Raw genomic sequence first — 25,022 nt, 5'->3', positions numbered from 1 at the left:
AAAAAGATTGATAATTGAAATACAAAAACACTAGATATATTAAATGATATTGCTCATTACATAAAGTATAAAAAAATAGCAAAATATAAATTACAACTACAAGAAAAGTGCAAAAGAAGTCAGTTGAAGTTGTTGACATAAGTATGTCAACCTTTTCAAAAGTTATCCCACCCCAAAAGTTAAGCCGCATTAATTCCACCACTCCAAAAGTTACGCCACATTAAAAAAATCTGACTAAAGGAACTGTTGAGGAGATACATCCCCTGACACAGGGCATGGGCAACTAACCCAAGAAATGGGGTATAAAAGGCAATTCCCAAGTACTAGAAATTCTCTCTGAACTCTTTATTCACTCGCACAAAACTCTAAGACAATAATGACTTTGGCATCGAAGACTCCTTAGTCACCACCACGACTCCCATCTAGCGGTGTTTGCTTTGTATTTGCAGACCCAAGACCGAAGACCCAAGCTGTTGAGAGCCATGCCCAAAGATGTGCAAAACACAATGTTAATAGTGGCGCCATTTGTTGGATCTTCATAGACTTCACGTGTCCTTTGTATGCTTGCGAGAACCCATTCTTAGACGACCTGGGGACAAGAGGAAGCAATGTCAATGAACATGGATGCCAAATTAGTTGCCATGGACTAGCTGGTGGGAAAAGCCGACTATTCAGGTGGATACCTTATGAAAAGATAACAGGTCACTCAAGGGAATCCCCAATGAGGCAGGGAATGATGTGGAACCCAGCAATAGTGAGCATGTTGGATCCCAAAACACCGATAAGGAGGGTCACATAGAGGAGGAAATGAAGAACATGCAGAATGCGCTTCGTAACCTTAAGGGAAAATAAGAGGAGATGGCAAGAAAGATGGGCACTATCTCATTAGTAGACCAATTGCTCACCAACATGGGCCTGCCCTACAATGAGGAAGTGATGGCGGTGCCCTTACCACCAAAGTTTCGGGTCCATTTCATGGAAATATATGACGGGAACCACAGACCCGCTCGAGCACCTGGAAACCTTCAGGGCACACATGATCCTATAGTGTTTCCAAAGTGTCCTGTAGAGCCTTCCGCTGACTTTGAAAGGACCAGTGAGAGTTTGGTTTGGGTCCTTGACGCCGGGGTCCATAGACAGTTTCGGGGAACTGGCCCATATATTCCTTGCTCAGTTTATGGCGAGCAAGAGACGAAGGCATCCTATGGCGTACCTCACCATCAAACAAGGGGAGGATGAAAGCCTAAAGGCATACTTGTCCAGGTTCAACAAGAAGTGCATGACGATGGATGCCCAGGACGAGAAGATAACCTTGGTAGTGCTCCTAGGAGGAGTATGGCCTTAGTCCCAGTTCATGCAAGAGCTGGCAAGAAGGACTCTCGCAACACTAGGGGAGCTCATGGATCAGGTTGACAACTTTATCAATATTGGGAACACACTCCACACTCTGACCTAGCCAAGGAGGAAACAACTAGAGCGAGCAGACAGTAACTCAGGGCAAGGCTGTGGCAGCATGAAAAATGACCACCCCACCCATGTGAGTGCAAAGGGGTAGGGTAGCACCCCTAGTACAAATCATTTTCTGATTTGTGGATAACCTAAAAATCATATTGAAAAGGTTATTTTCCCTACTCCTTTGTTAAGTACGCAAGTTAAGAACATAGCACATAATAATTATGTATGTAATGTAGCCTTTGCAAAACATTGAAATGTCCCTCTTTGTTGCCAACTGGCCCAACTCATTTGCATTTTAAGCTTGAAAGTCATTTTTGTGGAAAGGATGTTGTTGTTTAATTACTTATTCTTTGCATTCTTGACTGATTATGGAGTTGCCACAATCGTACATCGGAATCCTCTTTGATAATGCTATATAATATGCTGTAGTTTTGAAATAGGAAGAAATTTGGGTAGTAGAAGTTTTATATGCTCACATAATGTATCATAATAGTTGAAAGTATTATTCTATTTTCGAGTCAGTGTGTAGAAAATAGCATCCACACCACTTAATTGATAATATTTGATTTGTATGATTCAAATTTTAAAACTTATATGTCAAAGAAAATTATGCCATGTAAGTACTATACTAGCTAGGTTTGTTGAAATGTATGTTATTTGAGCAGCACATAAATTAATGAAATTACAAAAACTTGAATTTTGAAGTTCCTCATAATTATGCAATTTTCTTTACATGAAAGTTCCAAGTATTCACCAAAATTGTTAGTTACTGAAACAAGTCTTGTAAAAAATGAGTTCAGGTTGAGTTCTAGTTTGGGATTTCAATTTTCACCATCCTCAATATATAATTGAATAATAATCCGGTTGGCTTGTTATTTTCAAGTAAGGGAATTATGGCACTTGTAGTTGTGGATAAATAAATACTCCCTTTCGAGATTTTCCTTTCATTAGAAAATTTATAAGAGAAAGGGAAAAAATAAAATTTGTGTATATTTATATATGTTGAGTTTCGATATGAATGCATTTTTAAAATAAAAACTATTTATTATCATTTTAATTATTACTTTTTATCATAGTTCTTTATACATTATTAAATGATTCAAAAGCTAGCCAATTTGTTAAGAGCGTGTTTCACCTCCACCTACCACATGGATAGCCTACAACAAATGAAGGGACAGCACTGGTTGCTCTGTGGAATCTTCAATGCCAAAGTTAGAATTATAATATGAGAGTAAGAGTGTATAGTAAATCAAGTTAAGGATTTGTTACCTCCTATAGGCTATTTATAGAGGTTATTTCCTTGAAGTGATAGGAGTATAATTAGCCTTGTGAAACCTTTTCCTTGTAAGAGTGTGAGTCTCTCTCCTATTAGGAACCTGCATCTCTTTCTTCTTAGGAGTCTGAGTTTATCTCCTGTTAAGAGTGTAAATCCATCTCTTACTAGAAGTATGCGTCATCTCCCTCCTAGGAGTCTGAGTCCCTTCTTGACTTTATCTCTTAGCTAAAATTGTGGGGCCTCAAATATCCCTTCCAGTTACCCTGCTAATTTTCTTCATGATCATCATGTGGGAAATTAAATATACCACGTTTCCTGCCACCCCTCTAGTTGTTGGTGCGAAAACTGATGGTGAAGTCATAATTGCCATGGCGGGAGGCCTTGGTTGATGTGGAGCTTTGTGGCATAAAACGTTCGTTGCCATTATGGCAGGTGGCGAGGAGACTCTGGTCGCCATCATGGGTGAGGCGAGGAGAGTTGATCTTGTCTGCTACTTCCTATCTTTCTCAATTGTGATTTGTTTGCTGTAGAATGTTTTTTGCACGGAGAAACTGTTGCTCCTTGAATACTTTAGTAACAATATTTTTGTTCATCAGAGGTTGCTAAATACTTGCTCGCCTAGAGTTGTTGGTCGTGTTGCTTGCCTAGAGGCGTTTGTATAGTTGTTTGCCTAGAGGCATTTGTGCTGTTGTTCACCCAAAGGCGTTGGTTTACTAAAAACAAAATTGGTTAGTATAATAAAAAATACAAAGTTGAGATTTAAATACATGAGCCTTGCTCTGGTGGCGATGGGCTCCTGGCGAGAAGATTAACTTGGGCGTTGAGGAGTTTCCTTTGTACATGGCACTGCGAGGCTGATAGCTAGTCATTGGTATTTAATGGTCGGGCGGTCCCTAACCTTTCCCGCCTCTTTGCATGGCACCTCAAATGTGATAACTCGTCATTGGTGTTTAATGGTCATGCGGTCCCTAACCTTTCCTGCCTTTTTGCATGGCACCACGAGCCTGATAGCTCGTCATTGCTGTTTAAGGGTGGCATGGTCTATTGACCTTCGCGCCCTTTTTACATGGTACTGCGAGTATGATAGCTCGTCATTGGTGTTTAAGGGTCAGTGTGGTCTAAGGACCTACGCGTTCTTTTTACATGGCATCGCGAGTGTGATAGCTCGTCATTGGTGTTTAAGGGTCGGCGTGGTCTCAGGACCTACGTGTCCTTTTCTCATGGCACTGTAAGCTGCTAAAGCTTGCCTTTGGTGTTTAGGGTCGGCATGATCTGAGGACTTACGCACCCTTTTCTCATGGCACCACAAACTGCTAAGGCTTGCCTTTGGTGTTTAGGGTCGACGTGATCTGAGGACCTACGCTCCCTTTTTTCATGGCACCCAAGCTGCTAAAGCTTGCCTCTGGTGTTTAGGGTTTGAGTTTAATCGTCCTAATAAATTTTCACCAAAAATCAAATAGGTTAGTGTAATACAAATTACAAGTTTAAGATTTGTAAACCTGAGCCATTCTACTATATTGTGGCGAATGCTGGTGACACATTAATAAAGGTCCGGGATGCCCGCGGTTATCGGTTGGTCTATTCTGATGAAGACAAATTAAGATGGTTGAGCGGGGCTTTGTAAGTGATGTTCCTTACTGCTCGGGTGATTTCTAGCAAAGTATATGCCAGAGCAATTTTGCTACTGCTGCCCCGACTAGGATTATTTGCTGTTGAATGATTCTTGCATGGAGAAATTGTCCATCCTTGAGTGCTTTTACGACAATAATCTTGCACGATTGAGATTGGTGAATTTTTTGCTTGCTGAGAGGCGTTGCTCTTGTTATTTACCCAAGGCGCTGGTCTGGTTTGGCAGTAATGAAATGCTTTTATTGCCTGCCAAGAGGTGCCGCCTATCGCGTACGCAACTAACAGTCAGGAGCTATTATCTGCACTTGTGTGGACCTGGTGAGATGCTTCTGGCGAGATGCAGTACAGTTAACGCCCAAAATCTCGTGAAGTGGTCTTGATGCATGAAGCTTGGTCAACATGGGGCGGCGAGATGGACTTTCAGTAGGCACCCAAAATCTGGTCGAGGAGCTTATGGTGCGTGAAACTTGGCGAGGAAGGCTCCATGTGGTGAGTAAGTGGTGAGGAGTATCCTGTGAGTGGGCAACTGGCAACCAACATCTTGTGAAGAGGAACTTCGTACGAAAACAACTCTTAGTAGTGAGAACCGATGGCGAGAAGCTTCCGTGGCGAGCATTGGTGCATGTGGCGAGGAGGTTTCCTATAGATTTGTTGCTCTCTACCCACATTGTGCACGACGTGCACAATACCTCTATTCGGTGAGTTTTAGGAAAAAGCCTTCTGTGCCGCTGTATCACTGGTGGGTCACCAGTGGTTGTGGCTTCTGCATAGTGCAGGAAGCCGTGCACCCCTTCCTACATACGTAGTGCATGGCACAAGTGCAGCGCAGGTTGCATGTGTGTAGTGCATCCGTTTCTTGTGGTCCTTCTCAATGTATAATGTATGTATGTATATTTTTTTTATTAACTGCAGTGTTAGTTTGTAAACAAAAAGAAAAATAACAAAGTTGAGGTGATCTTATTTGATTTTTGGAAATGATCTTGTGAGTCACAGAATTCCCCTTTTGTAAAGGACTCCTTCGATAAGCTAGAATCTAGTCTCCTTTTTCTTCACCCTCCTCACCTCATCTTTTTTTTCTGGTAATTTTTCTTCTTCTAAGTATTCCACAATCTTGCTCACCCATTCTGGAGTGTTAGATCCCAAGACGCCTACTTCGATGCTAACTGCTGGGATTTCGACGACCCTTCTTTCTACTTGCCACGGTAGAGGTACCTCTTCTATCCCAGATGCCGCTCGTGCCAACTTGTCTGTGACCTCATTGTCCGCCATTGGTATCTAAGTTACGGTGAAATACGAGAAGAGGTCGCAAATTTCCCAGAATTTTGCTAGATATTTTTTTAATTTTTTGCCTTTCATAGTATATAGGCCCAACACTTGATTTACAACCACTTGCGAGTCTGACCTGGCTTCTATCGGTCACCACCATTCGTGTGGCCACAAACAATCTTGCTATTAGTGCTTCATACTCTACTTCATTGTTTGTTAATTTGAATGCCAACGTCGCCATGTAGTGCCGTCCTTGTACGTCAGGACTCAATAAATGCACTCCTAGGCCTCCACCTTCTCGGCAAGATGTGTCGTCTATGAATAGTACCCACGGCTTTTCTGATGGTTCTATTGTTTCTTCTTGGGGAAATCCCACGAATTCTGCTACAAAATCTACCAGCGCTTGTCCTTTGATTGCCTTCCTCGGCTTGTACTCCAAATCAAATTTGCTTAGCTCAATTGACCAACCTGCTAACTGGCCTGTGCTGTCCAGTTTTTTCAGGACCTTTGCTAGGGGGCCTCCGTGACTACTCTTACTGTGTGGGCTTGGGAGTAAGGTTGGAGCTGTCTGCCCGCATTTACCAGAGCAAAAGCCAACAGTTTAATTCGAGGATACCTTGCTTCAGCCCCTCTGAGTGCTCAACTTATGTAATATATCGGATGCTGGGCGGCCTCCTCCTCCTTTACCAGGACGACGGATACAACATGCGGGGAAACTACTAGATATGCGTAAAGTACGTCACCCTGTTTTGGTTATTTCAATAGGGGCGGACTAGCCAAATATTCCTTTAATTTTTCGAACAACTCATCACACTGTTCATTCCAAGGATGTACCTTCCGCGGTACTTGGAAAAAAGAAATGCACTTATCCATTGATCTGGCTATGAATCTTCCCAAGGTGGCCACTCTACCTGCCAGCCGTTGGGTCTCGTTCAGGTTCTTTGGTGGCTTCATGTTGAGTATGGCTTTGATCTTATCTGGAGAAGCCTTGATTCCTCTCTCGGATACAATGAAGCCTAGGAACTTTACCGACTGGACCCCGAAAGCATACTTTGCTAGGTTCAACATCATTTTATAGCGACGTAAGATCTCAAACGCCGTTCGCAAATTCGTAAGGTGTTGGGCGGGTTCCTTACTCTTTATCAACAAGTCATCCACATATACCTCCATATATCTCCCAATCTGTTGCTTGAACATTTGATTTATCAGCCTTTGGTAGGTCGCCCCTACATTCTTCAAACTGAACGCCATAACTTGGTGACAATACAACCCTCAGTCTGTGATGAATGAGGTTTTCTCCTAATTCACCAGGTTCATCCGTATTTAGTTGTAACCTAAGTATGTGTCCATGAAGCTCAACATATGATGCCCCGCTGTTGAGTCTATGCATATCCTCCATTTCCCGTTTGCATTTTTTTACCATAACTACATTGCACAACCACTCAGGATAATGGGCTTCCCTGATGAAACCAGCTGCGAGCAATCTTTCCAACTCTTCGTTAATAGCGGCATAGTTTTCTGCACCGAATGATCTCCTTTTCTGTCGTACTACTTTGTGTGTTGGGTCTACGCCCAAGCAGTGTTCGATGACATCATTATCTATACTAGGCATCTCTTTGTGGCTCCATGCGAAGATATCTCGGTGCTCTATCAGCAGTTGTTTTAGGGCTTCCCTATCCATCGGTTTCAGGGCGGTTAGCGTTTAATGTCACAAGCTCCAATGGTTCATTGACTTCAGTATGTTGCTGGCTTTGGTCGTTCTTGATCTCAATATCTTCCTCAAAAGCCAGTGTCGTAGGTGGGGGATGGGGTGGTGAGGCTTCATTCTTCTCTTCCAAAATACAAACCTCGCTTTTGACCTTTTGTAATTTATGTACGTAGCATTCCCGTGCTAGGGCCTGTTCGCCTCTTGCCTCACCTACCCCCTCTTGGTTGGAAACTTCATCTTGAGATGGTAGGTGGACATTACCGCCCTAAGGTGGTTAAGTGTTGGTCTCCCTAATATAGTGTTGCAAGAAGAGGGAGCTTTTACTACTAAGAAATCTGTCATGGTGGTCGCTGCCCGTATTCTAGTTCCTGTTGTTATTGGGAGGGTGATCGCCCCTATGGGCTGAATGGTATCTCCCGAGAAACCTTTTAATGGTGTTGGGGAGAGTCTCAATTTGTTTACCTTGATGCCCATTTTTACGAATGCCTCCCAAAATAGTATATCGACAGAGCTGCCGTTATCTAACAGCACCTGTCTGGTTGTATAGTTGGCTATCACGAGGGTGATTACTAAGGTGTCATCATGCAGATACAGAACTCCTTGTCTGTCCGCCTCTTCGAAAGATATCATCATTCGATCGTTGCTAAGTTTTGGAAGCTTGTGCGCCTTATCTGCCTGTCACGCTGAAATACCGACCCCAGCAAAGCCTCTTGCTATGGTTCTTATCTCTCCAATGGGAGCCCTGTTCCCGTTACTTCTTTAGGGGGCTTCATTCGCCCCATTTTGGCAGGTCTTGGCTTGGCGCCATTTTGCTCGACTTTGACTCCGCTAGGTTTCCTGTCTAGACTCTTGGCACCTTCTCAACCTCGACAGTTCTGCGACCATTCGTTCTAACTCACCGATCTCTACTAATTGCGCTACTCTTTTCTTCATGGTTGTGCAGTCTTCATTCCAACGTGAGCTTGTTTGGTGATATTTGCTGTATCGACTGCCCTTCCTGGTAGGGCGACGATCTCCTCTTTCCTTCCCTTTCTCTCGTATGTCTAGATTATTGTATATCAGCCTAGGACTGTGATCTGAGCGCCTCTCCTGCTCTCTTTCTCGCCTACTTGCCTTAGCTTTTTTGTCAACTTGCCCGTTTCTTCGTTCGATCCCCCTATCTTCCTTACCAGGATCCACTAATGCTTGCAGGGTGTCTTCCGCATTAACAAAGTCATCAGCCTTATCCATGAATTCTCTGAGGGTGGAAGGAGTCCTTCGGGTCAACTTTGCCATAAAAGGACTGCATGGCCATACTCCTCCCAAAAGAGCGGCCAGAGTGATCTTTTCATCTTGGTCATCCATTGTCAAGCGTTCCTTATTAAAACGGGTCAGGTAAGCCTTCAAATTCTCATCCTCCTTTTGTTTGACAGTTAGTAGGTAGGCGACTGGCCGCGGATGCCTCCTGCTAGGCATGAACTGGGTCAGGAACTGTTTTGCCAACTCTTCGAAGCTGTCTATTGATTTTGGCTTGAGGGTCCCAAACAATCCCCTAGCTATCCCTTTTAAAGTCAAAGGGAAAACTCGGCACGCAATCTCTCCAGGGAAACCATGGGGCGTGATATGACCTTTAAAGTTCTCCAGATGATCTACTAGGTCTTTGGACCCGTCATACATAACTACTTGAGGAACCTTGAATTTTGGCGAGACTGGCATGACCATAATTCGTGTGTTGTATGGTAGATCTATCTGATGTAGCAGACTTTCTACTGAGGAAAAGCCCTCAATCTTTTTTGCCATCTCCTCATATTTTCTGGCTAGTTCCTTCAACTCATCATGCATTATTTCTTTTTCTGCCCGTCCTATATCCGCTTCGGTATTACAATGTGCCTCTCCCTCATCCTGCACACTGTGAGCGGGTGCATTGATATTATTAGAGTTGGCATTCTCCTATCTCAAGTCGTCATTCTCTTTTTGAAAGATTTCCATAGCTTCCAGGGCCTTCTTAATATTTCCTCTGCTTCTGCTAATCGTGCTTCCATTGATGGCTGCAATGCATCCATTGCTCGGCTTGCTACTGAGCGAGTTATAGTTGGCATGTGAGAACCACGCTAAATCATATAGATCCCACAGATGGAGTCACTGTTAAGGACGTGTTGCACCGCCACCCGCAACTGTTCACCAAAAATTGTCAAGGATCACTACAAAAAGAAGCAAATTTGCCGGCATTGGTTATACGCCGGCAACTATCCAAAAAAACGCCGCTAATTAATTCGCGGCATTTTTCTAACGGCGCAACCGTCTGCCGGTAATAGAGGGTTGGTATTTTCATTGTTCCAGCATTTGGGCAAATGCCGGTATTTGTAAGTCTCATGAGTGGCATTTGTATCAATTTAGCGGCATTTCTTGAACGCCACCACAGTACCTACATTAACAGCGTTTCTCAAAACGCCGCCACTTTATCATTGCCATCCTTGGTATATACTAGCAGGTTTACCATAAATGCCGCTGCAACTACATTGCCGACGCATCATATAAATTGGCGGCATTTATTTAAATGCCACTAATAGTACATTGGCGGCGGCACATTGAATTTGTTAACGGCGTTTATATGACCACCACCACTTTTTAAAATAGCGGCGTTACGATAAATGCCGCTACTAGTAATTTGCCGATGCATCATATAAATTGGCAGCATTTATTTAAATGCCACTGATAATATGTTGGCGACGGCATATTGAATACTTTAATGGCATTTATCTTAACGCTACCAATGACCTAATTTAATGGCGGTTATCTAAACGCTGCTACAGGTAAACTGCCAGCTCGTCATATAATTTGGCGGCATTTCTTTAAATGCCACTAATAGTACATTGGCAAATTTTGTAACTGCGTTTATCTAAACGACACCAATTTTTAAAATAGCGGCGTTAGCATAAACGCCACCACATTACGTTGCCAGCACATCATATAAATTAGCGGCATTTATTTTAATGCCACTAATAGTACGCTGACAGCACATTGAATTTATTAATAGCGTTTATCTAAACGCCACCATCAATTTGTTTTTCCTATATTACGGCTTATTGTCAATGCCGCCACTAATTCGTTGCTGGCATATTTTTTAAATTAATGACATTAATATAAACGCCGCTACAAATACATTGCCGGCGCATTGCATTAATTAATGGCATTTAGAACGTACCAATAATATGATAATATCCCACAATAAAAAATATATATAACATATCAATTAATAATAAATATGATATAATGAGTCATTATTCATCTAATAAAAAAATTACAAATCAAAGCACATGAAAGTTCTTCATAGATAATTCTTCTTCTTCACATCGTGTTTGTTACTAGCTTTAGGACTATTTCTTTCATGGGTAGTTGTTCTTCACACTTATCCAATGGTTCTTTGAAATTGTTATGCAAACGTTGAGCTTGGAAAAGACCAAAAAAGCTATACTAAATTAATAGAGAGAGTAATATAAACACAATGTGAAGAACTGAAGGTCATAAAAGGCTGAGGAGAAATCGTGGTCAGAAACCATGGAAATGACAACAGAGCAAATCGCATCTCATTTGTCCAGTCTGCCTTGAAAAAGAGAGGAAAAAACAAAAACCATCTGCATACTCATACAAAAATTCCAGGATATACATTCGAAATAAAAAGAAAACTATTACTTTTGAGATAGATTAACAAATAAACGAAGTTGGCACATGCGCTTTTGCTTGTTTGTCTTTGAATTGGGTTGTAGAATGCTTGCAAGGCTGCTTCTCTCCTTTGTATGTCCTAGAACCGATTCAAAAACATAAGGCCAATACAATTTAAATGTTTGATTGATGAAAAACCTCTAATTATAAATACGTGTTACAACATCCTTTGTAGTCTTGTAGAGGAGCACCTTCCTCTTTTAGCACAACCCATCTTGCCAAGTCGCGTAATTCTTAGACCAAATCAATTTCTCCTTCCTGTACTCGCTCCCTTATTGACTTGTAATGTATTATGCATAGATCATCAGGCATCATCTCCAGGAGTTCATCACTGCCAAAAATGAGATCCGGTTTGGTTAAGAAGATGATGAAATATTTGTAGGAGCCCAAACTGGAAAATTCCACGAATGACGTATTACTTGCCATTAAGTTGGAAAGGACCAAGAAATCGCCTGCTTTTGCAGACAACGAATGTGTCCAAATGTGGCTTTGGGATTGAAAATGACAACAGAGAAACCTTAAGGATTGAAGGTTCACATGTGTGATGTGTCTTTCAAGCAGTTACAACTCAAGCTAGCCAAATCTCATTCCAAGTCACGTTGAGTTGAATTCTCAAATCTTTCACTCAAGCATATGATACAGCAGTTACAACATATATATAGTATCTTCCAAACTGCTCACTTTTGAAGAAACAATAAACTAATGATCATTGAAAGAAAAATAGAACTAGAAAGTTGTGTATATCACCATTTGATCAGAGCAGTAACTACTTTAGTCAAGATAGAAAAGCAGGGGGTGTGCTCCGCTTCTCATATAAATATGGTAGCAGCTAAATTATAATGACTGTAACCAATGACAATTCTCAATGCTAGAAAATCAAACCAAAGACCAGAGTGCAGATTAACAGGACAAGTAGCTAGCATGAAGAGATATCTAACCCTATCATATATATAAGATAGACTTTAGGAATCAAACATTACCCCATAGCAATCGCCAATCAAGCAAGATAGAACCATTGGTCAGCTTTGTCCTCTTGGTGATCTCGTGCTTCTTCTTCTTTTACTTCCCAACAGCTTTAACCTACAACAGAGATTCACTTAAAATAATTACAGGCTATAGACAAATAATTGCAAAACAGAGGCCACGGTAAGCATAACAAAACAGATTTACATTGGACTGGACTGCTCTGTTTTTTACATAGCAAAATAGAGTTTTGTTGCCGGCTTTATGTTGGTTGGGAGGGATGGACGAGTTGCAGCGGGTTAGGGTTAATTAGCAGTGAGAGAGAAATTCAAGTTTTCTGAAAATTTGACAAAAGTTTGAAGTTGGCGCTCAAGTTTGGAAGACCCGCTTTTGTTGTGGGAAATTTTTGAGGGAACTCATATATGGCTATATATATGTACACATGATGCCCCACGTTTATTAGACTTAATACCAACCGAACTACTCATATGTTAGGATTGGTTTTCTTCGTCTTTATTGTTGGTTTCGAATAATAAATCTGGTGGCATATTTCTTTGGTGAAGTTTATGTATCTTTTGAATGTGAATTATAATTAGTTTAAGAGATAAGTCAATATATAAGGCAATTTTTAATATATTGAATGTGAATTAATTAAAAAAATGATACTTCAAAGTGAGAAAACGTGTTTTTACCACGTTTATTATTATTATAAGACTAATTCCTCTCCATATTATTATTAAAATATGACATTACAATTTGCGTGGGTAATATAAAATAGAAATTATTCATCATCATGATCGGAAGATTCACAAAATAAACTCAACACGTGATCAACAAATATATATTAAACTGGATTAAAAAGTTAATTAAAGTGTCATTAAGTTCTTCTTTCTTTTTTGGAAAATACCCTTTTGATTGTGAAGAAATCTGGAATCCTATCCAAAAGAGACGTGAGACAGCAATATGTTCACCCATCAAAATGTTTAGGTTGTGTTCTTTCCAACATATATATAATATGGCCAAATGTGTATAATGTTATAACTATAATTCCTATACTTTAATCGAAAGCATTAGCATTTAGATCAGAGCTTTATTTTTGTTCTTCCACGTAATTATAATTTTCTTCATTTCAATTATAAAAATCTTGTACGTAGTTTTGGTAATGTGTTTGTGGTTTTCTCAACTCATGCACGCGCGCCTTTCTAGTTTTATTACTAATGAATTCATAAACATTATTACATTTTGGAGAATATTATTTAAGAGCTTGTAATAATTAAGTTATGATTATTAATTAATTATAAATTTATGAGGCTTTGCATTTGACGTACAAACATTTTTTTTTAACAAATAAGAAGAGCAAGGACTAGGAGAAAGAAAAAACAAGGTGCTTAAACAAAGTTTGACGATCAAGTAAAAGTTATGTTTTTCCTTCCAAACATTAAGCAAATAGCCTATGGAATTCAAGTTAATGTCAAACATATAAACTCCTCACTGGAGGACTTGTCAGCCATCTGGCATGAGTATCATTAAGTTGATCAAATGGTCAAATTTTCTTGAATAGCTGTAAATGTCCCTGTAATAGTTCCACCCACGTCGGGGAATGTCTCAGAGCCAGGAAGAGGTTTCACCTTGCCCATTCAATCAACTTCAAGTGGATACTTTAACAGGTGGCCCTTCATTTCTGTTACCTCATCAGCTGCATATTGTCTCCAGTTGCACTAGCTCATGGACCGTACCTGTCTCACACATTCAAGGCTCTCTGGTTGCTTGAAACATTCTTCGATTGCCCCGACATGCTCTGCCCATAATGACATTTGATATCCATAGATCTGCTGAGCCTGTTAATTGAGGGGGTCTGACGCACATGTCGGCGAATTGTAAAGTGACTTTATACTAGGGGTGCTACCCGCATGGTGCGGGGCGGGGGAATGATCCCCTCCACGCTACTGGGGGGTACTTGGGTTGAAACCACAGTACCCCCCAGTAGCGTGGAGGGGATCATGCCCCCGCCATCCCGCCCTGCGCGCCCCCCACTCAACCCAAATTATAATATAATTTAAATTATGAATTAAAATTTATACATTTAAATATAAACTTATTAGAGTTGTATTATAGGATTAACTTGAATTCAACTTCAAGTTTTTAACAAATTTTATATATCTATATTCAACCCGCCCCCATATGGGCTATTAATCCATATGGGGCGGGGGCATGATCCTCTCCCCACTACTGGGGGTACTGGGGTTGAAACCACACCCCGCCCCCCGTGCCCCCCTCAACCCAATGTCTAAAATTGTTTTAGACCCAAATTATAATATAATTTAAATTACAAATTAAAATTTATACATTTAAAAAAATATAAACTTATTAGAGTTGTATTATAGGATTAACTTGAATTCAACTTCAAGTTTTTAACAAATTTTATATATCTATATTCAACCTCGCCCCGCGCGCCCTCCGCTCAACCCAATGTCTTATAATTTTTTAGACTCAAAATTATAATATAATTAAAACTATAAATTAAAATTTATACGGTTAAAAAAATATAAACTTATTAGAGTTGTATTTTGAATTAACTTGAATTCAACTTTAAGTTTTTAAAATTTTTTATAAAAACTAATATATTCAACCCCGCCCCGCGCGCCCCCGCTCAACCCAATGTCTAAAACTTTTTTAAACCCAAATTATAAATTAAAATTTATACATTTAAAAAATTGTAAATTTATTAGAGTTGTATTTTGAATTAACTTGAATACAACTTCAAGTTTTTAACAAATTTTATATATCTATATTCAACCCCGCCCCATGCGCCCTCCGCTCAACCCAATGTCTTATAATTTTTTAGACCCAAATTATTATATAATTAAAATTATAAATTAAATTTTATACATTTAAAAAAATATAAACTTATTAGAGTTGTATTTTGAATTAACTTGAGTTCAACTTCAAGTTTTTAACAAATTTTATATAAATTAATATATTCAACCCCGCCCCGCGCGCCTCCCGCTCAACCCAATGTCTTATAAGTTTTAGACCCAAATTATAATATAATTAAAACTTATACATTTAAAAAAAATATAAACTTATTAGAGTTGTATTTTGAATTAACTTGAATTCAACTTCAAGTTTTTAACAAATTTTATATATCTACAATTTTTATTAATGTAGTTTATGATAAAACCTTGGGTTTGATAATTAGTACTTTAAAAATCTTTTTATACTTGAGATAATCTTTAAATAAGTTGGATTATTATTTTTTAGTTTGAATTGAGGTCCAAAATTCAAGAAATTAGAACCTATCTATTTATTTGTTTTCATCACTTTATTTTCACGGTTGCACAAGTTCACACACAACCCCATAGACTCCATGCAAGCTTATATCACTTCCGTCCCTAGGGTTTTATTTTTTGGTTCCTACATACACTAGGGAAGAAACCTCAAGCCAACGCAATATCATTCTACACACAAGTCCCCACGGTTGCACAAGTTTGAGTTGCAAAACTATCCTTCCTCCTTCCACAGCCACGCAAAACCATAGCACAACCCTTGCTCCATCGCGCAGCATCAGTCCGAACAGAAAAGAGCACCACCGTTTGTCCCCTATTTTTCCATACCTGAAACAGAGCATCCACAGATCCCCTTTTTGCCAGAGATGATAAATATGAACAAAGGCAGATTACTGTGGTTGACAAGAATGGTAGGGGATATGAACTGACGGTTCAGGGAGCGGTTGAGTGGAAGCAATATTCAGGATGTTAATCGTGACAAGGATGTTTTTGATTGGGTGGAAGCTAATATTCAGGATGTGCAATACCCCATTTACGGAGAGAGAAATTGCCTATAAAAGAGTCTAGTTTAATGGAACACCTCAAGTAATAACAAAAGTTTCTTGGAGATGCATTAGTATGGATTTTTGTGAAGATTTTTGGGTGTTTGAATTTTTAGTAGTCTAATTCATTGTAAGGGATAACCTAGAAACAAAGGAAAACTATGGGAAAAATCAAAGAATGATCAATAAAAAAAAATACTATGGGCAGAAACGATCAATAAAAATAATAATGGTTCTAATAAAAATAATAATGGTTGATTCTTTTTTTAAAAAAAATAATGAAAAAAAATCAAAGGATAATAATGGTTCCTTTAAAAAAAAATAATTACTTGATATATGACGCTGTGTTATCTCCATTTGTTATTTAATACATAATAAAGAAAACTAATATATGCTCAGAGAGAAAAAAAAAAAAGCAACAAAAAAAAAAAATAGTACGACTATTGAGCTACTTGAAATTTATTTGTTAGATGGTATTTTTAACTAACATTATTACATAGTATTAAAAAAAATCAAAGGATAATCTTCTTCCTTTTCTTTCTTGGCAATGATTGGCATATACTGATGTAAATATATATATACACACACTCTTCAATGCATAGTTTTCTTTTACACTATGGGGCAGGCCAGATACGAGTAATTAGCATGAGCCGCATTGTATCAATCCTCAAGCACTCCCAATTATCGATCCATGGCTACTAGAGTACTACTCTTAACCATGGGGAAATTCTTTGGGGAGAATAGAATATATCTTATGCTTCTGATTATATGCAAATTTAAGCTTTATTTTGCTTTACTCATACAATTAAATTATTTTCCATACTATGTTTTAAGTTATTGATGATCTTGCATTCTCATAGGTTTTTGTTTTCATATTTAAAATATAGTTAAGCTATGGACAAAAGTTGGATGAAAAAACCTCGACATACAAAAGAGTATCTCGATGGTGTCAATGAGTTTTTGAAGTTTGTGTGCGAGAATTGTGATACAAATTCATCGATTTGTTGCCCATGTAGAAAATGTGGATTACGTAAGATGTTTATCCCCAACATGGTATATGATCATTTGATTAGTTATGGAATTTCTCAAGGTTACACCGTTTGGCATACTCATGGGGAGAGAATAGGGGGGCATCTTACCATGCTAATGATGCCCAAAATAATAATGAGCAAATAAATGAAGGCTCTAGTGGGATGACAACCATGTTACATGATGTTTTCCTCATGTTTGATCTTGAAATAGTGGAGGGTGGGCCTGAAATAGGTGTGGATGCTGGAGAGGCAGGAGCCAAAATGAGAATCGACAAGGTTCTAGTGAAAAAGTTAATAAATTTTACAATATGTTGAAAGACGTTGATGAGCCATTATATGAGGGTGTACAAAACATACTAAGTTTAGTGCTATCGTACGTCTCTAGAATATGAAGTGTTTGGGTGGATTGAGTAATAGCATATTCACAGAACTGCTTGAATTTGTGAATGAGTTGCTCCCACCAGGAGCATCGTTGCCTAAAAATGCATATGAGACGAAGAAGTATATGAATGAGTTAGGACTTGGATACGAGAAGATCTTAGTATGTCCCAATGGTTGTATGTTATTTTGGAAGGACAATGAGAATCTGGAAACATGCGTGGTATGCGGAGCACCAAAGTGGAAGCAAAAAGAGTCTATGGATGATATGTCTAAAAAAGGTAAAAGAATTTCAGCGAAAATATTAAGGTGGTTTCCATTGAAAACAAGGTTGCAAAGGCTTTTTATGTCATCGAAGACTTCTTCACAAATGAAATGGCATGCTTTGGGCCGCACAAATGATGGGGTATTAAGGCATCCAACAGATGGCATGGCCTGGAAGACGTTTGATACACAACATGATGATTTTGCCTTTGACCTCCGCAATGTTAGGCTTGGTTTATCTGCAGATGGCTTTAATTTTTTTGGAAACATGAGCATTTCTTATAGTACTTGGCCGGTTATGTTGGTACCTTACAATTTATCTCATTGGATGTGCATGAAACGATCAAGTTTCATGCTATCGTTGATTATACCGGGACCATTATCACCTTCAATAAATATAGATGTATACTTAGAGCCTCTAATATCAAAATTAAAGGAATTATGGGAGGTTGGAGCACCAACCTATGATATTTGCTCTAGCGAGATCTTTACAATGTGCGTAGCTTTAATGTGGACGATAAATGATTTTCCTGCGTATGGTGATTTGTCTGGGTGGAGTACGAAAGGTCATTTAGCATGTCCTATTTGTATGGGTAATACACGATCTAGATGGCTGAAACATGGAAAAAAGTTTTCCTATATGGGGCATAGACGATTCTTGCCAAGTAATCATAGGTGGAGAATGATGGAAAAAACATTTGATGGTACATGAGAAATTGATCATTCACCTACTATGCCAACACCTGATGAAATCTTGGAACAATTAGATGATTTAAATTGCAATGATAGAACAGATCATAAAAGAAAAAGAGTTGTGGGGTTGACTAGTGTTAAGGAACACTCATGGAAGAAATGTAGTATTTTCTTTAGTTTACCTTACTGGAAATATAATTTATTGTGTCATAATCTTGATGTGATGCACATTGAAAAAAATGTGGTGGATAATATTGTTGGCACACTATTAAATATTGATACAAAATCAAAAGATGGCATAAAGGCACGTCTTGACTTACAAGAAATAGGTTTGAGACCACAACTTCATCCAGTTATAACAGATGCAAGCAAGACATATTTGCCTCTTGCTATTTTCACAATGAATAACAAAGAAAAAGAAGACTTGTTGAAGGTTATACAAAATGTAAAAGTACCGGATGGTTATTCTACAAATGTTTCACATTGTGTCAAGCTTCAACACTGTACCACAGCGGGCATGAAGAGTCATGATTGTCATATACTGATGCAATAGCTTTTGCCAATTGCATTATGTGGGTCATTACCTAAGAAGGTAATAGAACCATTAATCGAGCTATCTGGATTCTTCAAGGGAATTTGTTCCAAAATGTTACGGCTTGAAGATTTGGACCGATTGGAATCTAGAATACCTTACATATTGTGCCAATTAGAAATGATATTTCAGCCATCATTTTTCACAGTTATGGTTCACTTGACTATACATTTAGTTGCAGAATGTAAGCTTGGAGGACCCGTTCATTATCGATGGATGTATTCCGTTGAAAGGTATGCTATAGTTATTGAACTAAAAGTCATGTGCGTCTATTAAAGTAAGAACATATTTTTTGAAAAATAATAAAAGTCATCTAATGATTTATGTGGTAGGTACCTACACCGACTTAAGTTTCATGTGCGTAACAAATCTGCGCCAGAAGGTTCCATTGCTGAAGGATATTTACTGGAGGAATTATTGACGTTTTGTTCTTGTTATTTAGACCATCTAGAAACCCAGAGGATTCCAAAGGGAAAGTTGTTGACGTTCACCTCGATTTTATGTCGTGGACCCAAGCACATCGCTATATTCTCTTCAACTCTGACGATTTCACTCCATTCCGCATGTGAGTTGCAATGCTTGATACCTATGAATTAAATTATATTTAATTTATATTTGTGAAATTGTAACAGACATTTGTGATGTCGTGAACATATAATAGGATGCACTTGGAAATAATGAGGAATACAGTTGATGGGAATCATTTATCGAATGATGAACTACAGAAGATGCACGAAGACCAATTTTGTAATTGGTTCCAAGACTATGTATGGATTACACCCCATTCAATATTGTATCACAATATTAATTTATTATGCCTCTGTAGCTAGTTTTTGTCATTTTAATCAATGCTAATAATCCAACCTTTTAGGTAATGAAAATGGATGACAATGGAAGAAGCAAATTGGGCCATAAAGTTGTAATGCATTCTAAAGGACCCATGCGAGTTGCCAAAGAATTTAAACGAATTGTCATCAATGGCACAAAATATCGCACTAGGAATCACAAAAATGGGAAGAAAACTCATAATTGTGGGGTTAGTGTGTGTACTAATCAAGATGGTCCTGCTTGGTATGGCCAATTAACACGCATAATTGAGGTTCTGTATTATGATGGGTCCCGATATGTGTTATTCAAATGTGATTTGGCAGACGTTACTCGGGGTAGAGGTTTCAAGGAGGACGAGTTTGGCTTTACTATTGTAAATTTTTCTCATCTAGTACAGACTGGTAGTCGGATAACTGATGATCCGTTTGTTTTATCTTCCCAAGTATCTCAAGTATTTTATGTGGCAGATGAAAGATGTCCAAATTGGGTCGTCGTCGTTAAGACAAAACCAAGAGACGTGTATGACACTGGTGGACAGGAAGTGACTGACGGCGATGAGGATGAATATTTCGTCAATGAATATTGTATTAACACTTCCAACGATGAAGCTATTGAACTTGGTATTGACGATGTTGTGTGAACGCGAAATGACATAGATGGAATGACAATCGAAACTCACTAATAGTGTTGAGGTTTCGTTTATATTTCTATAGGCTTGTTTACATCAATTTTCTTTTATATAGGCCTGTTTAGTGGTATTTTCTTTGCTATATCGTTTTGTTGGTACTTGGATTTTTTTAATTTTGTTCTATATTTTTGTAAAATCTAGGTACTTTGATTGTTACTACTGTATTCCTCCGCCACAAGTGAGGGTTGATTAATAAATTCGGGCGTGGGTCACTAATGGACATGTGACTACCCTCTCTTTAATTTTTTTTAAAAAAATATGATATCTCTTATCACATAAATCTATCTCATATCATGCTCAAAATATTATTATTTCTATTGATTTGCATATATGCAACTTTTTTTTTATTTTTTTTATTTTTGTATAGGTACAATGGGTCCAAAAAAGAAGGCAAAGACTACCATACCACACCTGCGAAGACAATCTACAAGACTACAAGATATCTATAGTGAGACACAATCTGATAGGACAACCCATTCATTACCCTCTATCGATGGGCCACCCCTTTCCGTTAATAGGATGGTGGAGTCATCACCTTCTATAGATTGTCCTTCACAGCCATCATTATCTTCACAGCAAGAGACTCAACCTTCTCCATCTAACCAAATAGGAGGACAACTATCCAGACATACAGAGATGAGCAAAGACACCGAACCATGCACATCTGTACCAATAGCACCTAGTTCAAAAGCAGAAAATGTCGACTCATGTTCCGACATTGGAGATCGCTTTGTCGTCGTCGTAGGCATGTTTCTGTTTTTCTTACTTATTATTTATTTAACTATGAATGAAGATTTACAAAATACTAACAATGTAACTAAATCCATTTTTGCAGATAGTAATGGCGATCGAGTAAAGAGACCATTGCACTCGATTCCTGACATTTGGCATCTTCCAGAAGGGGAGCGCATTGAAATAGAGTTCAATCTTCTTGGTCAACCTATAAAAAAGCAAGACTCAAATGTGGTAAGGTTTGGTTGTCTGATAGCGAGAAGTAATAAGTTGGTTCCAATAATTTACAAAGATTGGAGTTCGGTGCCTAATACCATGAAGGAGGAAGCGTGAGGTCTTATAAATGTATGATTTTTTATAACATCATATTAAAACATTATTAATAATTAATAGGTATATTTTGAAATTTTTTTTTAGAAAGCTACTCACACACTTGTGTAAATTTATTTTGACTGTAGGGCAAGTTTAAAGTTCCTGATGACAAATTGGATGTATTCAAAAAATGGATACTAAAGGACTTGGGGAAGAAATGGAAGGACTACAAGCATGAGTTGAAGAAAAAGTTACTTAATGAAAAAGACACCTCTGCAGCACAAGTTGTGGCAAGGGCAAGTCCTGATATGGTGGACTTAGAGCAACTGGCAGAGTTGGCTAATCTTTGGTTCGATCCAGAATATATGGTAACAGTGCGCATATTTTTGTTATATATTTGTAAAGTCAACCAACTAGTTATTTTCATAATTCTCATAATTCTTGTGATATTGTAGTCAAAATGTAATAAAAACAAGGAGTGTTGTAAGAAGCAGGTGATTGTTCACAGTGGAGGATCGAAAAGTTTAGCAAGATATGCCCATGATGTGGTATTTATTTAATTAATATTTATTTATTGTTGAATATTTGTTAGATCTTTGTTTTCAATATATGTGTTTAATCTAAAATATTGGAAGCAGAAAAAATCAACTGGGGCATTGCCAAGTCGAGCCCAGTTGTTTGTCAAGACCCATAAGAAAAAGGATGGCACACACTACAATGATGAAACGAGAAAGAAAGTGGTATGTTTATTTTCAAATTTATTACTTTTTAATTTTAATGGATTTATAAGATGGAGAATAATGTGTATTTTTAATTGTCTATTACAGGTTGAGATGGAGGAACTTTTAACACAGGACACAAATCCTATAGAAATAGGGTCTGGAGAAACCATGACTTGGAAATCAGATAATGCTTATTCGAAAGTTATGGGCCTAGAACGGCCTGGACGTGTGTGCAGTTTGGGGTTTATGCCAACCCCTACAAGGCAAAGTTGTCAATATTCACTACCAACTTCAAACCAAGAAGATGGTATATCAAAAGAAGAGTTTGATAAAATGCAGAACGAATTAACTGAATTGCGGAACTTAGTAAACACATTTGTGCATGCACAGGTGATCACCCCACATATGTTTAGTTGATATCAGTTAACCCTATTTTGGAATTTTTGGACCCTAATTTGAATTATATTCAGGCTTCAGGACAAAATCAAAATGAGAATGAAGAGGAAGAGAAAGATGGAGAAGAGGAAAATGCTGAAGAGGAGGAAGATCAAGAGGAAGATGAAGAACAAGAAGAGGAAGATGAAGACAATGATTGAAGGTCAGGATTACAAGTTAGACTATAATTGAGGCTATATATATGGTATTTGTCATATATCGACGTTTGCTCTGTTTAATGGTATTTGCAACTTTCCTTAATTAAGACTAAATTTATGGTTATGCCATATATCGACGTTTGCTCTGTTTTGCTAATTTGGAATTAGGATGGATTATAAAAGGATAACTGCTGGATTATGCATATGTTTTACTACTCTTTTTGGAAATTGTGAATCTTAGTATGATGTTTAACATATTTTGTCATAAAGTTCGCAAACGCCACATTCTTTTTTAAAAATTAGAATAAATACGAGATCCATATTAAAAGATTACATTTTTAATAATAGACTATTTTTTTCAAAAGGAATATTGTACGACACTTGCACAATTTTTAAAATGAATACACAATACTTACATTACTGTATTATACATTACTTATTAAATATTAAAGGAAAGAAATTAAATAGCCTCACATTAAGATCTCAATTAGGGCATCCTAGAAATTCAACTAAGATTTTGTGAGTATTTTCGTATCATTTAAATAAGTTTTTTTATTATTTTTATTATTTATTTTACTATCAATAAATTTATAATAGCCTTCATCGCTAACTCTATATATTATTACTGGCGTCACAATAAATACTTCGGCCATTTATCAATTACTGGCGTTTCATTGATCAATTTTCAACATTTGGTAAACGCCGCCAATGCTATATAATTATTACCTACGTAACAATATAAACGCTGAAAAACTACTTATTTACCAGTGTAAAATTAATCAATGCCTGGCATTTGCTCAAACGAAATAAATGCCAAAACACTCAATACTTTATCGGCGTAAACTTTATCAATTGTTGGCGTTTTGTGAAATGCCACTGATGCTATATATTATTACTGGCGGTATATTAAAGACGCCGGCAAACACAGTTAATATAACGGCGTATAATTAATAAAGTATTGGCGTTTGTGTAAATGGCTCCAAAAATATATATTATTACCAGCGTAACAATCTAAATGCTGGAAAACTACTATTTTCTCGGCGCATAATTGCTATCTTGGCGGTGTTGTTATGAATGCCGCTAAACCTATACATTATTACCGGTGTAAAAATTTAAACGTCGGGAATCTCAATAATTTACCGGTGGAAACATTAAGCGCCGGTAAATTTTTCTATCTACCGGCGCATAAACAAATGCAGTGGATATAAACGCCACCAATTTTGCATTTTTTTTTTTTTTGTAGTGGATGTTGGTGGGGCTTCACTTGAACACACTCTGATGCTTAAGTCAATGAAAGGAAGTAGCAGTCAAATTATTCCCCTACTCTCCTTTCCGACATTAAGAAATCGTCGTTTGCATGTGATCATGTGATAGTTGGCAGGTGAAAACCATGTTGAAGTCTGTATGGATCCCACAAATGGCGCCATTGTTAAGGACGTGTTTCACCGCCACCTGCCACATGGATCACCTGCAACAAATGAAGGGGCAGCACTAGTTGCCCTGTGGAATCTCCGATACCAAAGTCAGAAATATAATATGAGAGTAAGAGTATATAGTAAATCAAGTTAAGGACTTGTTACCTCCTATAGGCTATTTATAGAAGTTATTTCCTTGGAGTGATAAGAGTACTCTAATTAGCCTTTTCCTTGTAGGAGTGTGAGTCTCTCTCCTATTAGGAGCCTGAATCTCTTTCCTCTTAAGAGTTTGAGTTTATCTGATGTTAAGAGTGTGAATCCATCTCCTACTAGAAGTATGAGCCATCTCCCTCGTAGGAATCTGAGTCCCTTCCTGACTTTATCTCTTAGCTTGAATTGTGGGGGCTCAAATATCTCTTCCACAATTGTTATAAATTTTTTACTTATTTATAAACTATTTGGTGTTACGTCATAATTGGTGGAAATGATGATATTTATAGATCAGACTATGAATAATATTTTTATTTCTTAAAACAAGTTGCAGGACTTTTTTTTTTCCCCCCCACCCAACAGATTACAAGGCAAGGAGGCATTGCCATTTTCGGTCTAATTTACTCTAATATAGGGTTAGAGTTAGTGAAGATATAATTGAAGGATGTTAAAGATATTTTTGATGACGTAATATTATACAAGTCTTGGCATATGTACCTTTTATAGATATATCTCAGCTTATAAAAAGGTAAAAAGATAATTTTTTTTTTTCTTTTAAGATTAAGCCTCGATTTGTTTTCACAAATCATTTCATCTCATCTAATCTTATTTTAATAAATATTTTTTAATTTTAAAATTTCAACTTTTCAAAATTTTTATCTAATAATTATATAGGCATTATAACTTTTTAAATTAAAAAAAAAATTAACTTTTTTTGCAAATTCTAAAAAAAATA

General features: G+C 37.8%; 1 protein-coding gene across 1 annotated transcript; it reads right to left on the bottom strand.

Moving 5' to 3' along the window:
- Window positions 1-8,162: 8,162 nt before the first annotated feature.
- LOC122277020 lies at window positions 8,163-9,155 on the bottom strand. The gene has a single exon (XM_043086904.1). It carries the CDS (start codon window positions 9,153-9,155, stop codon window positions 8,163-8,165), a length of 993 nt encoding a protein of 330 aa, XP_042942838.1.
- Between the last annotated feature and the right edge of the window lie 15,867 nt (window positions 9,156-25,022).

Source organism: Carya illinoinensis, chromosome 9 (genome assembly GCF_018687715.1).
Source record: "Carya illinoinensis cultivar Pawnee chromosome 9, C.illinoinensisPawnee_v1, whole genome shotgun sequence".
In the NCBI taxonomy this organism is placed as follows: domain Eukaryota; kingdom Viridiplantae; phylum Streptophyta; class Magnoliopsida; order Fagales; family Juglandaceae; genus Carya; species Carya illinoinensis.
This window is presented reverse-complemented; position numbering and strand designations above follow the sequence as displayed.